Source organism: Corythoichthys intestinalis, chromosome 15, assembly GCF_030265065.1.
Source record: "Corythoichthys intestinalis isolate RoL2023-P3 chromosome 15, ASM3026506v1, whole genome shotgun sequence".
Taxonomy (NCBI): Eukaryota; Metazoa; Chordata; class Actinopteri; order Syngnathiformes; family Syngnathidae; genus Corythoichthys; species Corythoichthys intestinalis.
Genome location: NC_080409.1, coordinates 39,934,200 through 39,949,726, shown reverse-complemented (window position 1 = coordinate 39,949,726; position 15,527 = coordinate 39,934,200). Strand labels below are relative to the sequence as shown.

At 41.0% G+C, this 15,527-nt stretch overlaps 2 protein-coding genes across 4 annotated transcripts in view; both read left to right on the top strand.

The window, feature by feature from the left end:
• LOC130930887 (plastin-1) overlaps positions 1 to 2,901 on the top strand; it is a 38,033-nt gene extending 35,132 nt beyond the window's left edge. For all 3 annotated transcript variants that reach the window (XM_057859158.1, XM_057859159.1, XM_057859157.1), the window contains exons 18-19: positions 2,234 to 2,367; positions 2,582 to 2,901. In XM_057859158.1, coding sequence (XP_057715141.1) covers positions 2,234 to 2,367; positions 2,582 to 2,759 — 312 coding nt within the window. In that variant the 3' untranslated portion in view covers positions 2,760 to 2,901. The remainder of the gene's footprint in view (positions 1 to 2,233; positions 2,368 to 2,581) is intronic.
• A 755-nt stretch (positions 2,902 to 3,656) lies between these two features.
• The window catches only part of atr (ATR serine/threonine kinase), a 71,780-nt gene continuing 59,909 nt past the window's right edge, over positions 3,657 to 15,527 (top strand). The window contains exons 1-7 of the mRNA XM_057859317.1: positions 3,657 to 3,828; positions 3,940 to 4,031; positions 6,197 to 6,349; positions 6,412 to 7,095; positions 11,377 to 11,555; positions 13,865 to 13,986; positions 14,099 to 14,272. Of these exons, the coding sequence (XP_057715300.1) occupies positions 3,776 to 3,828; positions 3,940 to 4,031; positions 6,197 to 6,349; positions 6,412 to 7,095; positions 11,377 to 11,555; positions 13,865 to 13,986; positions 14,099 to 14,272 (1,457 nt within the window). The 5' untranslated portion in view covers positions 3,657 to 3,775. The remainder of the gene's footprint in view (positions 3,829 to 3,939; positions 4,032 to 6,196; positions 6,350 to 6,411; positions 7,096 to 11,376; positions 11,556 to 13,864; positions 13,987 to 14,098; positions 14,273 to 15,527) is intronic.

Here is a 15,527-nt window from a genome sequence, read left to right as displayed (position 1 = left end):
TGGGGTTAGGGTTATGGATTAGGGATGTCCCAATTGCATATTTTACCACCCGAAACCGAGTAAGTGATTCTCAATCCGATTTGCTTTGGTGCTCACGCTGGCGAGAACAGCCTCTCACTTACACAATGAATGAGTTGCCACAGCACACTTCAGACTGTGTACCAAGCTTAACGATGATTAACACATTTGTGGCTTTGATTGTAGAGCTACCGTGGGGTTTCTGGCTAGATCAAAGCTACAAACCTGTCAATCAGTGTTAACTATAAATACCAAACGCCAGCTGTGCTGGTGACCAACAAAAACAGTTTGGTCGCTTAGCAGAAGCGAGGGTGAGAGGTTGTACGAGCATGAAAAAAATCTTCTAGTATTAATATTGCAATACAGTATATATGGCGGAAAACACAGACAAGACTGAAAAAGCAGTTTCTGCTCTTGCACGCCTCTTTAAAAAAAACTGCTGTATTTTAAGCCAAAACAACTGTTGTGTTTGATAGAACAATATGTCTATATGCTGCCATAGCAGATTCATGGCGCATTAAGCTCCCGAACTATTTTAAATTTGCCCGTTTTACCCTGAAAACCCCCATTTACAGACGTCGCACAACCGTTTTTGTTCCAACCCAGCAGTGAAAACAAGTTAAGTAATCATATTTATTATTCAAAATGTCTGTCATTTTTAGCTTAGAATCATTAATTGATGACTAATATTTCATTTAAAAAAACAAACGACTTTAAAAAAATTATTCACTCGCATATTTTAAACTTTTACAAAAATGACATCACAATGAAAAAATTGGTGTCTGTAAAAAAGTCACGGATATCTTCCTCATAACCATCGCTTAATTGTATTTTTATTGTTCTTATCGCATTTTCTCCGATATGTTAGATGACAAATAATCGATCCAAACAAAGAAAAATTTAAAAACAACATTTAAAAGGGTAAATATATGAAAAAGAACATCTCAACTACTCCTTGATGTCTGCGATTTCTGCATCGCGCCCCCTGTTATATTACCTTGTTTCACACATAAAATCCCCAAAAAATCCAGCTTTGGCCATTCACAACTGTGGCTTGACACTCAGTGATACATGCTACGTGGAGTTTTTGGATCAAAACAAGATAAGTACGCGATAATATCTCGTTGAAGTCATGGCGTCTGTAATTCTGCTCTCGCGTGTTCTCACCACCAGATAGGGTTTTGCTGTTTAAAAAATATTTAAAAAAAAAAAATAAAAAATTCCCGCTTGTTCAAAATTTTTCTTCCCCAAGAAAATTTGGATTTTAAGCTTTCCAAAGATGTATCACATGTGCATATCGGACAATTTTGAATTCTGGTCAAATTGGGGGTCTCAGAGCGGAACTTCAAGTCACCTGACTGTTTTCCGCCATATATCGATCCATGCTTCATCTTCCGCTTGCTCCGGGGTCGGGTCGTGGGGGCAGCAGCTTTAACAGGGAAGCCTAGACTTCTCTCTACCCAGCCACTTCAACCAGCTCCTCCGGCGGGATCCCAAGGCGTTCCCAGGCCAGCCGAGAGACATAGTCTCTCCAGCGTGTCCTAGGTCGTCCCCGGGGCCTCCCGCGTGTCAGAATGATCCTAGGAGCTATGTTGTCTGGGGCTTTGGGCCCCTGGCCCATGGCAAACAGGTCCTAGGTGAGGGGCCAGACAAAGCATGGCTCAAAAAGACTCCTTATGATGAATGACATGAATGAACTCAGGTTTCCCTTGCCCGGGCGTGGGTTGCCGGGGCCCCCCTCTGGAGCCAGGCTTGGAGGTGGGGCTCGAAGGCAAGCGTCTGGTGGCCGGGCCTGTCCCCATTGGGCCCGGCTGGGCACAGCCCGAAAAGGCAACTTGGGTTCCCCTTCCCATGGGCTCACCACCTGTGGGAAGGGCCAAAAGGGTCGGTGCTAGTGAGTTGGGCGGCAGCCAAAGGCGGGGGCCTTGGCGGGCCGATCCCCAGCTGCAGAAGCTAACCGGTATATATATATCGCAACCCCAAAAAAATCTCAATGTCAGTTTTTTCCAATATCGTTCAGCCCTACTTGTATAGCACTTTTCTACCTTCAAGTTACTCAATGCTCTTTGAAACAATTTCTTCATTTACATAGTAATAACACAGCATCAGGAGCAATGTGGGGTTCAGGATCTTGCTCAAGCCCAAATATCCTCCAAGTCTGGAATGACGCATGAACAGTTATAACTTCATTTTGATTGTGTTTGTGCTTGCGCAGGACCTCCACATCAGCACAAGCCTGCCAGTGATTGACCTTATTGACGCAATCGCGCCCGGCACTGTCAAGTGGGATGTGGTGACCAGACCCGCAAGTGGTGTGATGAAGATCTCCGACAAACACAACAATGCCAAGTAACTGCTCGGCGTGCATTAACTCATTGGTCATTATTGACGGTGATAGATGTCCAGTCCATTTGGACATGAAAGATCATTTGATCGCTGCCAGCCTCGTCCCCCGGTCCAAATGGATTGGACGTCTATTGCCGCCAGTGGTAGCGAATGAGTTAGTTACAACTTGCTAATGTGACTTACTTCCATGTTTTGTTTTTTCATCTCCACTTTCTAGATACGCAATCTCATTAGCCCGCAAGATCGGCGCGCGTGTTTACGCTCTGCCTGATGACTTGGTGGAAGTGAACCCCAAGATGGTGTTGACACTGTTCGCTTGTCTCATGGGCCACGGTATGAAAAAGGCCCCACCGCTAAACCAACAAACAAATAAAAAAAAATATCCGCTGATATAATTTGTTTTATCATTTGCTTGAATCTTCATTCGTTCCATCTTCAAAAATGACAAAAATACATAGAATCATGTCTCACTGCATTATTATTTTCCATGATTGCCCACTTTGTATATTATTTAAATGAAAGTTGAAGTCGATAGGATGAATGTAATGATAATGATGATTGGGGGGTGGGGGGTTCACAGTGAAGCTTTCTGTCCTTAAATGTTGTACACTGACTACTAACAAATAAAATTGTCAAAAAACTAAAATGCTACATTATTGTTCCATTTTAATTTTCAAAAGGCTTAGAACTTGCCTGAGGTCCTCAAATATGCTGGTCTTCATTAAAATGTTCATTTTAATTGGACTATATTGACTTAAAAACTATAAATTGGTTATAAAAAAAATATATAAATCATCCTTTTAAAAATTGTTTAGAAATGACCATGTTTTTAAAAAAATGTGGTCAATTTTCGAGTGGTATTTGGGGCAATAACCATTGTGTATTTCTGTTTTTATTCATTTTAATTGACTTCCTGTATTTATTAACTTGCATTTCTTAGCACAGTTATTTTTAATTATAAAAAATACAATTATGTTTCAAGATTAAAATAATTATATCCATATTTTAATAATAATTGTTTCTAGTTATTTTTTAATGGCCAAAGTACTGTAGTCGCTTAATGTCCACTCACTGTCCCTGAAATAATACATTAAATTTACATTTACGGAATATAAATTTCTTTTCGGGAAAGGATTACATGCCCAAATATCCTCCAAGTGTAATAGAAAAAAATAACAACCAGAAAATGACATTGTTTTCAGTCAAAAGAGTCAAAATTTCCCGAAATGTTAATTTTTTCACAAGTATGTGTTCGTGCTAGCTTTACGTCCTTCGGCACTTGCCGTAGTAACAACAACTACGTCATAACAGCGGAAATTTTGACATGTGTTTGCGTTCTAACTCTTCCCAATTCTTCAATAAAATGATGTAAATATGATTTGAAAGAAATAACACGTTGACTTTGTCGACCATGGAGGGGCTGGGGATGTCTGCCATGATTCCGGCGCTTCAAGAGCTTGCCAGGTAACTCCGGTTAGCTAACGGCTAACAGGCTGGGCTATCCCGGAACGCGTTGATTTACTTTGTGAGCATTTGCTATAGTTAAATGTTCAATTAAGAACAATGTTATTTCAGCGCCAGCCCGGGGGAATACGACGAAGCTGTTAAGAAACCGCGACAGATTCTGTGTCAGTTCATTGACAGGATTCTGACTGACATTGACGTCGGTAAGTACGAATAAACTTTTAAAAAAAAATAAAAAAGGCAAATTTGCAAATTTGTGTTTTTAAAAGCATCAGAAAGAACGCTGCGAATGTGTATCACCTGGCTCTGGGTTATGAAGCGTTTATAAATCGATTTATTAACAACAACAACAACAAAAACCAAACGTGTTGCGTCCATTAAATTGATTAAATTGCACTTATTAGCAGTGTTGTCACAGATTACTTGGAAAAAGTAAATTAATTACTGATTACGCCTCCAAAAGGCAATCTAGTAACTTTACCAATTACTTTATTATCAAAGTAACTAAGTTACTTTAAAAGTAATTTATCGGTTGCTTTTTACCAATTTTTCTCCCATTGCCGCCTAAACATAAGAATGACAAGAGAAAAATTTTATCGCATGTAATTGACTTTTTTTTTTTTTTTTTTACCTCTCCTGTTCAGCTGTTTGACATGGAGAATGTAGGTCTGCGTGTCCGGTTGGTCTGAACAGTTTTAATGTTTCACATTGGAGTATGACATACTCCCATTTTGATCATTTAACATACAGTACCTCGTTTATTAAGACAAAGCAGCGAACAGGAAGGGGAATTTGGGGAACAGAAGAAAAAGAAATACAACAACAAGAAATACATTGAACGCCTACACTAACTATGAATATGTTGGTGTTATCGTCAGCTTGATGTATTTCCGGTTGACACCATGTGGGGGGCCTGTTGAGCAGGTAAAGAAACGGGGGGGGGGGGGGGGTTCTATAAGATAACTGATTGGGAGGGTTGGAGTGTACACAAATCAGCTGTGTGATCTAGAAACCAGTAATTGTGCGAATCCCTTGTGAGTGTAAGCCCGTTGGCAACCGACCCTATGCTGCTCTATTGCCAATCCCAGCACCGAGGTCCCCCTGCCGAGCGCGCCCATCCCTCCTCCCGCGACCCAGCAAGGAGCCATCATCACCCCACAGGGATCCAGGGTGGGACATGTAATTGACTTTCCGATAAGTGAATTTAAAGGGGATGATCAGAATATTTCACATAAGGCTTAATCAGCCGATGGAGTCGATTTCGACCACCATTGACTCGCACTAGCTTAGCCACTCTGGAGCCCTTAAACTAACAAATAACTGACAAACTGTATGGAATTTTTAAAAATCAACGCCACCGACTAATTAAACCCCGCTAACTTGAAGATTAAGCCTAATGTCAAAAATTCTAAATTTCTGGTTACTGTTAACAGCATATCAGTGCTAATACCAAACAATTCAAATTGACTGCACAATATTGAACAACACACAAAGGAATTGCACAGTGCAATAAACACAAAGATGGGGGCAGGCGGGGATGCACGCGCGCAACCCGGAAGTACGCCGTACACACACGCAGTCAATTTGTCAACTAAACACTTCGCACTCAATTCGACTTACAACACATCCCAAAGATGCGAAACGAACCCGTCACCTCACGGCATAAATGTGCAACACGAATATGACGTAAACAACGGTCGCTGGCTGCCCGCCTTTGCAACGGCAAAGCTCCGAAACGGCCACGCATGTAGCAGCTCACACCTATCGCTGGAACCCTCCAGAATGAAGGAAAAATACTCACGTTCATTCATGGACTCACACAGATCAACATTCACTCGCACATCTCAACAGGTGGCTGCACTCGGCTCGAATGTGCACCCGCGTTCGTCACGCCTTTCTCAGTCCCAAAACACTTAACGCTTATGACTCAAAACCAAAACAGAAAGAACTATGAGCGGTTACCATGGAAACGAACTGGTAGCGGGAACCTTTCTCACGTTTTCTATTCAAAATGCTCTTCGTACATGACTACAATATTCTTCATTCTACATACATTATGAGGCAATAACAAAATGGTAAAGCACAGACACTAAGGAAACTAACTTCAATCAGATTACTGGTTTGGAAAAATGAATGCCTTCGATTACTCATTACTAAGAGAAAGTAATCAGATTACATTAATGTGTTCCCTAGTAACGTGTTAGTGACAACACTGCTCATAAGAGAATATTCAATCTCAAGATACTGATCTGTTTCATTAAATTGTAGTGTTGTAAGTGATAAAATACCAAAACTACTGTGTAGTCAATGTAATAACAGCTCATTTTTAGAGCAACTCTGGTTGAAAGAGGTTGTGTCATTCCTTCAGTGTCCCTCGGACTGAATAAGAAGTCCAGTTCAGAGCCTGCCTGCGTCATGCTGCTGGACTTTGTGCAGCACATCATCAAGTCGTCGTCGCTCATGTTTGCCAACCCTGCCTGTCAGCCCGCGGACTACCCGGATGCCACACAGAGCTGTATTGGTAAGAAAGGCCTTAAAATAGGAAATGTGGTCTTCCATACTGGCACTCTCGTTTCCCTCTAGACTTCAACAAGTGGGTGTCGCTTCGTCTACTGCGCGTCGCTGCCGCCCCGGACTGTAGCGCCATTCACGGTCGGGCGCGCACAGCCCTCTGCTCCCTGCTTCACTCCCTGTTGGTCCGAGCGCCCTTTATCTTCGCCCGCCTGGCTCACGACCTTCTCCTCCTTGTCCGCGAACTCAGCGTCATCCTGCGCACCCATGTGACTACCCTCTCATTCAGCCTTTGGCCCGCTGATCTCCCATCCTTTACAGCCTCCCCGCCGTGCGCCCACCTCACCCCTTCGCCCCTTGTTCTCGCTTCCCCGTCGGCGTTGGAGTCACTCACTGCGGCCACGTTGTATGTTGTTGCCGACACCGTCCGGGGCGTGATATCCACCCGGGACCTGAGGACAGCTTGGGAGACTGCCTGCGATATCCTGGCTCACGGTAACGCACGGCTGAGGATGGTCGCCATGGCAATGCTGAGGCGGCTGGTGGAGCTGAAGGGCTTCCCAGAAGCGCAAGGACACCAGTTCTTTGCCGCCTACCTTCACGTGCTGGAGACGCACACTGGAGGGTACGAGGGGGAGCTGCTAGGTCTGACCCAGTGCGTTTTTCGTCAGGGCAGCCCCCACCTAAAGCCCACCTACCTGGCGCAGGTGTGCGAAAGTGTCTGCACCCTGGCGGAGGCCCAGTGTTCCGATGCAAGTATGGAACTTTCTTTTAGCCCTTCAGCACGTAATACATTTTTTCCTGCATTTTCACTTTCCTTTAAGCAGTTACGACAAAAAAAACTATTTCAGCAAATGGCTGAGATTTTAAAACAAGGCTATATGAATATTATTTCATCTATTTTAGGGCTGCAGCTATCGATTATTTACAGTGCTGCTCGAAAGTTTGTGAACCCCACAGCGATGGTCAGATTTTTTGTAAAAAAAACTAAAATAACCTTATTAAATGTTAAGTTATACCCAAATCCACAATACTGACATTCCAAATAATGGACTGAAACAAAAGAAATAGTTATATTGTCATTCTTTATTTAACAAAAGTGGTTGATTTAAGAAAAACTCAGATATCATGTGTGCAAAAGTATGTGAACCCCTTCAGTTAATAGGATATTGCGCCTCCTTTTGCAGAGATTACCTCAACCAAACGGTTTCTGTAGTGACTAATCAGCCTCTCACATCTACTTTGGGGGATTTTTGCCCATTCTTCCTTGCAGAACGCAGTCAGTTGAGAGAGGTTTGATGGGCGTCTGGCATGAACTGCTCGCTTCAGGTCCCGCCACAGCATTTCAATGGGATTTAGGTCAGGACTTTGACTGGGCCAGTCCAGAACACGAATCTTCTTCTTTTTCAGCCATTCCTTGGTTGTATTGCTGGAATGCTTTGGATCATTATCATGTTGCATGATCCACCTTCTGCCAAGCTTTAACTTCAAAACAGATGGCGTCAGGTTATGTTCTAGGATTTGACAATATTCCTCAGAATTCATGATTCCCTGGACTATGTGGAGTTGTCCAGGTCCTGAGGATGAAAAGCAAGCCCAGATCTTGACATTCCCACCTCCATGCTTCACTGTTGGGAGAAGGTTCTTTTGGTGGTATGCAGTGTTGACTTTTCGCCAGACATGGCGGTTTTGGTTGTGACCAAACAGTTCAATTTTGCACCTACATCAGTTGATGAAAACTCTTTTTAATTTAGTCTCGACAACACAACTGTTAAAAAAACAAACAAAAAACTACTGAATTGATTGATTAGGAAATCAGGTTGAAATAATAGAAAATTCCAAAATGTTGAGGGGGTTCACAAACTTTTGAGCAGCACTGTAAGTAATCGATTAGTCAATTGATTAGTTAGTTGGAATAATCGAGTAATCGGATGACAAACATTTTATTCCTTGCAGAATAAATTTTAGGACATGTCAAACAAAAGAAACAAGTGTTTATTGCTTGCAACAATACTTATTTTGGCTTCCTAAGATAGCAGTTTCAAAAGAGCTTAAAATGCAAATACAAAATAAAATTTGTGTTTCTTCAAACTATGTAAAATTGCACTTTCACAAGAGCAATAAATGCATTTTAGACTAAATTAAAATACCTGGGCTTTGCCAAGTGGTATAAAAATAAATGAGGATCTAAGTACAACGAAAGAACAATTGGCTAACTTGCACAGCAAAAATCCGTTAGCTTAAACGCTATTAAAAAAAAAATATTTTACAAAGCTCTAAACACATATTCCCATGAAAAAAAATCTAACTATACTGCTAAACTAAATTACAAATGCATAAACAACCATTATCTCAAACAAAAACATACCTTATGTTGGTTTTAACAGGGAGCAGCTGGATTCAGCTATGTTAGAGGAGTTCTGACATATTCACTATTGCCACTGGAGGGCAGTGTGTCCAGCCAAATCAACAAAACTAAGTGCAACACTTTCAAAACAAACCATTACTACGTCACTCTGATTAAAAGAATCCTCAAAGCAGCAAAATTTTATTTGAATCTTTTTTTCTTATGGAATTACTTGAGTTAATTGATTAATCGCTGCAGCACTATTTATTGTTTTTTGCATTTCATTAAATGTTTTATAATACAACAGAGAAAAAAGTAAATATTGTTTATTTTAGGCCGGTTAATGGGGGTACGGATGGTCCGGGACGCCACCCTGGGTCCCAGGGGGATGGCGGCGCCCCCCTTGCTGGAGCTGTTGGAGGAGGGACGGGCTGCGCTGGCTCACCCCTTCGATTGGCTAGGGAGGGGCAGTGGCTCTGGGGTGGCCCCTACATAGCATTTCCCCTTGTCTGCAGGACTATCACATGTCTGTTGGGATTCACGCATGACTGGGTGCAATTAGACACGCTCAAGTAGAGAAACTATCGGGCCAGGATTAGCGATCAGGCAGCATAGAATAGGATGTCAGCATATCCAGACTTACAAGTGATTCACATAATACTGGGTTCTATACCTCACATTGCTGATTTTATATATGCTCCATGACCATCAAATGTGATTTGATCTTTGTCGAAATCACACGGACGAAAAAACAGTGTCTGCTTTAACCAAAACCACCCAACCATTTAGGATTTTTCATATTTTAATGAGGATAGTATGCAAACAATGACAGAAGGGGGAAAAATAAGGAAGTGAATCATCACATTTAATATTTTGTGCCCCCCCCCCCTTGGCAGCAGTAACTTCAACCAGACGCTTCCTGTAGCTGCTGATCAGTCTAGCACATTGATCAGGACTAATCTTGGCCCGTTCTTCTCGACAAAACTGCTGTAGTTCAGTCAGATTCCTGGGATGTCTGGCATGAATCACTGTCTTTAGGTCGTACCACAACATCTCAATGGGGTTCAACTTGTCCTCAGGTTTTCCTGCAAAACTTTTGAATTCATTCTTCCATTAATGATTGTTGTCCAGGCCCCGAGGTAGCAAAACAGCCCCAAATCATGATCCTCCCTCCACCATGCTTCACGGTGGGGATGAGGTGTTGATGTTGGTAAGATGTTCCATTATTCCTCCACACATGACGTTGTGTGTTACTTCCAAACAATTCAACTTTGGTTTCATCAGTCCACAAAATATTTTGCAAAAACTTCTGTGGAGTGTCCAAGTGCCTTTTTGCGAACATTAAACGAGCAACAATGATTTTTTTTTAGACTGCAGTGGTTTCCTCTGTGGAGTCCTCCCATAAACACCATTCATGGCCATAGTTTTACATATAGTTGATGTGTGCACAGAGATACTGGACTGTGCCAGTGATTTCTGTAAGTCTTTAGCAGACACTCTAGGGTTGTTTTTTTACCTCTCTGAGTATTCTGTGCTGAACTCTTGGCGTCATCTTTGTTGGGTGGCCACTTCTTGGGAGAGAAGCAACAGTGCCAAACTCTCTCCATTTGTAGACAACTTCCCAGACTGTCGATTGATGAACATCCAGACTTTTAGAGATGGTTTTGTAACATTTCCCAGCTTTATACAAATCAACAATCGTTGATCACCGGTCTTCAGACAGCTCTTTTGATCGAGCCATGATGCACATCAGACAATGCTTCTATTCAAATACATTTCTTACCAGTTGTGTGTTTTATAGTGGGCAGGGGAGCTTTGAAACACTCATCAGTTATATGGCACACACCTGACTTAAAATGTTTGGTAAAAATTGTTTTCAATTAGAGGTGCACGATAATTATCGGTCCGATAATAGGAATTATGATGTCATCCCAATAAATCCAATAACATAATATATTATCGGCCCTATTTATAATATTTTTGGCACGGTGTCGGATTGGGATTTGTGTGTTTGTTTCCACTCCTGTTTTTCCAGTATGCAAAGTTTTGTTACTGTCTTTGTTTTGTTCATTATAATAATGTTCATGTCATCATGAAAATTCTGGTTCGGTCAAAGGCAAATCTAAGCTGAATCAACCACTAGTATTTTTGACCTACAGGTGTTCAAAAACTCAGGTGAATATACATTGAAAATGATATATATATTATCGGTATCGGCCTTGAGGAGCAGGAAGTTATCGATATCGGTATCGGTTTCAAAAAATGGATATCGTGCACCCCTAGTTTCAATTGCTCTTTGTCTCCTTCGGCAGAGGGTTCACTTCCTTACCCCCCCCCCCCCCCCTTCTTTCACTGGATGCTATCCTACTTAAAATATGAAAACCTATAATTGTTTGGATGGCTTTAGTTAAAGAAGACACTCTTTTTATACCTGTGTGATTTTGACAAAGATCAGATCACATTTGATGGTGATTTCATGCAGAAATGTGAGACATTTCAAATGGTTCAGATACTTTTTCATTCCACTGTTTATACAGCTGTGCTTCAACAAAATAGGTTTGAGGTCATTAAGCACAACCAGAATTCACACTGTATTATAAGGCACACTGTCAATTGTAAGGAAATAAATAAAGGAATTTAATTGGGCCTTATAGTTAAAAATAGTAATTGTTTTGTGGATTCCCTCATAGGAACACTGGAGGCAGGCACTACCTTGGGGACAGAGGTTACTCAATCCCTGTGTCATGCATTGAGTTTGGGACTGTCGGTCGCCCATGGTTTCGATAGCGCCGGCCTGCTGCTGAGCAGGCGAGTAGCTGAGGTCTGCGAGATGCTGGCGTGCACCGTGGGGACAGAGACTCCAGCAGAAGTACAGTATACGCTATCTTTCCATAAGTATTTGCTAACCTGCCTTGACCCACTTATGAATTGAAATGACATACCCTTCCTAAACTGTAGGTTTTAGCATGATGCCGGCCCCTCTATTTTTAGCTACAACAACTTTTCTGGGAAAGCTTTCTACAAGGCTTAGGAGTATGTTGATGTAAATTATATGACCATTCTTTTCAATGCAATTTGTGAGGTTACATACTGATTTTGGATTAGAAGGCCTTGCTCTCTCTTTATTGTTTGATTAATAATTTTAGCCCTGGAATAAAAAATAGTGAATTGGAAGCATGCAACTAATCTTTAAAGCATTAGGACAACTTAGTCGTGATCTGTGATTATCCAATTAATGATATAAGCCATAAAGTCCAGGGCGTAGGTTTGGTCTGAACATTGGTAGGGACGATATAGCAGCATAAACTACATGTACACTTTTTGCTGGGGACAGGACATTAATAAGACCAAACAGATTATTGAACAGGGGTCAGGGCTATATTTCTCACAAATATGAGATAAGAGATGATGATCAATGCAAAATAAATCTGTATTGACTTATACTAATTTTCATGCGTATTGGTTCAGGTGAAACAACGTTCAATTCAACCTTTGTTTTCAAAAACACTAAAGAACCATTTGAAGTGCAAGTCCCTTTATTGAAAAAACTGGGAACTATCCAGGAATGGGTCCACTTTTGGGGGCACTGGAGCACCCCAAGACTCAAACTAAAATATTGCAACATAAAAGTGATTTGGTAAAAAAAAAAATCAATGAAAAAAAAAAGAGGTGTCCAAGGACCGAGCTACATCTGAGCCATACTAGACTACCCCAAGACTTTAAATAATGGGACTTGCACTCTGAAGCCATCGTGTTGCATTACCGTGATGCACATAATGCAAATAATGATTCAAATGAGGGATGGCAAGCTTGACGGCAGTCGTTTTGCAGGTTAGCAAGTTCACACAGTTTAATGTTATGCCAACTCTGATGCAGGTCTGACTTTCAGTACCCAAATTAGTGTTGTGTTCCCCACCTCCACAAGGTAGACATCTTTTTACTAGGGCTGTCAAAATTATCGCGTTAACGGGCGGTAATTAATTTTTAAAAATTAATCACGTTAAAATATTTGACGCAATTAACGCACATGCCCCGCTCAAACAGATTAAAATGACAGCAGAGTGTAATGTCCACTTGTTACTTTGTTTTTTGTTTTGTCGCCCTCTGCTGGCGTTTGGGTGCGACTGATTTTATGGGTTTCATCACCATGAATGAGCATTGTGTAATTATTGACATCAACAATGGTGAGCTACTAGTTTATTTTTTGATTGAAAATTTTACAAATTTTATTAAAGCAAAAACATTAAGAGGGCTTTTAATATAAAATTTCTATAACTTGTACTAACATTTATCTTTTAAGAACTACAAGTCTTTCTATCCATGGATCGCTTTAACAGAATGTTATTAATGTTAATGCCATCTTGTTGATTTATTGTTATAATAAACAAATATGGTACTTATGTACCGTATGTTGAATGTATATATCCGTCTTGTGTCTTATCTTTCCATTCCAACAATAATTTACAGAAAAATATGGCATATTGCGATTAATTACGATTAATTAAATTTTAAGCTGTAATTAACTCGAGTAAAAATTTTAATCGTTTGACAGCCCTACTTTTTATATTACTTACGGTGGCTGCTGCTGGCTGAAAAAACTTCTAATATACCTTCTCATTTAAGGGGGTGGAGGAGGCGCCATGTTTTCAATATGAATCTGTCGGAGTTGTGTGCGTGTGCTTCTGTGTGGTGGGAGGGTGTGTGGGTGGGGGGGGGGTGTCAAGTCATCAGCCAATCAAACGTGCTTTTGAGGGGGGGGGAAATTAACCGGCACATTCAGCAAGTGAAAAGGGATAAAGTTTGAACATAATGAAAATAATTCATTAAATAAAGGTAGGGTGTACTGTATTCTATCCTTACAACATATGTGAAATAACCTAAATTTTTATCATATAAATATAATAATTATTATACAACTGAATTCATTATGAAATGCAAATAAGGTTGCTTAAAAGTTGATTGGGACAATTTGAACATCCTGAAAAGTTGGTAGTGTTCTGTCCCCACCGTCCCTATGCAAACCTACTCCCTTGCATAAAGTCAAAGGAATATTTATTCTAAAGCTATCTCCTGCTTCTATTTCACGATCCCAAATTTGTGGGAATAGTTTGGGGTTGGCTTGTTCCTGTTATAAAATGACTTGATGTAAAATCTTATTTAATATCCTCCTTGTGTCAGTGTGCGGAGGGATTCCTGAAAGCCGCACTGAAAGCCGAGGTGGCCGCACTGATGCCAAAAGCCGAGGAAGAGCCCGTGCCACCCATTAAAGTCCGCAAAGTAGCCTGTGGGACACCGAAAATGTGAGTTTACAGAAAATCCCCATCATTTAATTTCCTGCCATTGAGGGAAGTAGATGTCTCATTGGACGTCTTTTGCTGTCAAAGGCTCTGAAACATGATCATTCCCTCCCAGGTTGAACCTAGGTGGTGGCAGCCGGGTATGGGCCACGCTCAGCCACCGCTTGGAGGAGCTCTTAGCGCTGTTCAACCGCGATGGAGAAGAAGCTGAGAACACCCATAGACTGGCTGCACTTCGTGGCGTCGGGCTCATCCTCAGGCTTGCTGCCATTTGCTCCACATCCACAGGGTGATGCACTAACACACATGCTCGTAAATTCCAGAAAAGGCTTTGACGGATGGATACCGGAGTGCCAAAATTAAATCCAGAATCAAAGATATAATTAAATGTTTGTTAAATACGTAATTATTTCAGTATTTATCTTAAGATTTCTTTCAATATTTATTTACCCGTTACATATTTCAATTTTTAATGCTCACTGTGCATCATACCTGCCAAATTTTGGATTTGAAAATAGAGCAAATTTTCCAGCGCTTGCTGTGAGCTGTCCCACCACGACAACCAAGCCCCAGCAGTGCCACTAGAATTGGGGCGATGAAGGTGTTTCAGCACCCCCTAGGTTTGGGGGAGGGAGTGTTTTGGATGATTCTTTTTATTTATTTATTTATTTTTTTCGTTAAAAATAAATAAAACATATTGAAACACTAGTGTCTTTAACTTTGGTGATAAAATATATATGTTGAAATGTTTTTGGTTAATAACACAACCTGACACCTTGCTTGCTACCGGGTCACGTTAAATCAGGTGGAATTTGGAACGTAAAAGTTAATTGTTGACAGAGGCGGCGCAAAAACAAAGGTGCAATTTTTTCTGGACAAAAACAGTGTAATTTTCTAAAATTCAATTCGAGGCCGAAAATTAAGATTATTATGATGATAGCATTTTAATAGTGCCCAGCGAGGGAAAGTTTGCTGCAGATTTAGACTGTGGAGTCCATAAAGGAAATCTACCTTTAAATAGGTAAAATATGCTTGCATTGTAGCCATATGATCGTTTGTTGTTGCTGTTGAGCTGTGCGTTGTTGGATATTAGTGTCCTATTTATTTTAGTGTTGCGCAAAAGGGGTGTTAAACCGAGGCTTATTGGACTTTTTAATTTTTAAATGTGTTCGCGTGTCATTGCGCCGTCTAGCTTTGGGGATTTGCATTATAATACCTGGGCGCTTTTATTTCCAAAACAAAAACTCCAACACACACTGGAGGTGAAATAGGACACTGTCTTTATAGTAACCTAGTAGTAGTACGTAAACTATCCAGCATGCGCGTGTACTGCCATTGTGCACACCTTGTATGGAGAAAATGCACGAGCATGACAAATTTGGACAGAAACGGCTGTTTTTGGATGGGAAAAACTAAAAAGATCCTCAGCACCCCCTGCTGTGAGTGACTTCCAGCGTCTCGAGCCCCAGTATCACTTGCATTTTAAGACAGGAGTACAAGATATCTAAAAAGCTTACTAATTAGTTAGGTGATCAGAATATAAA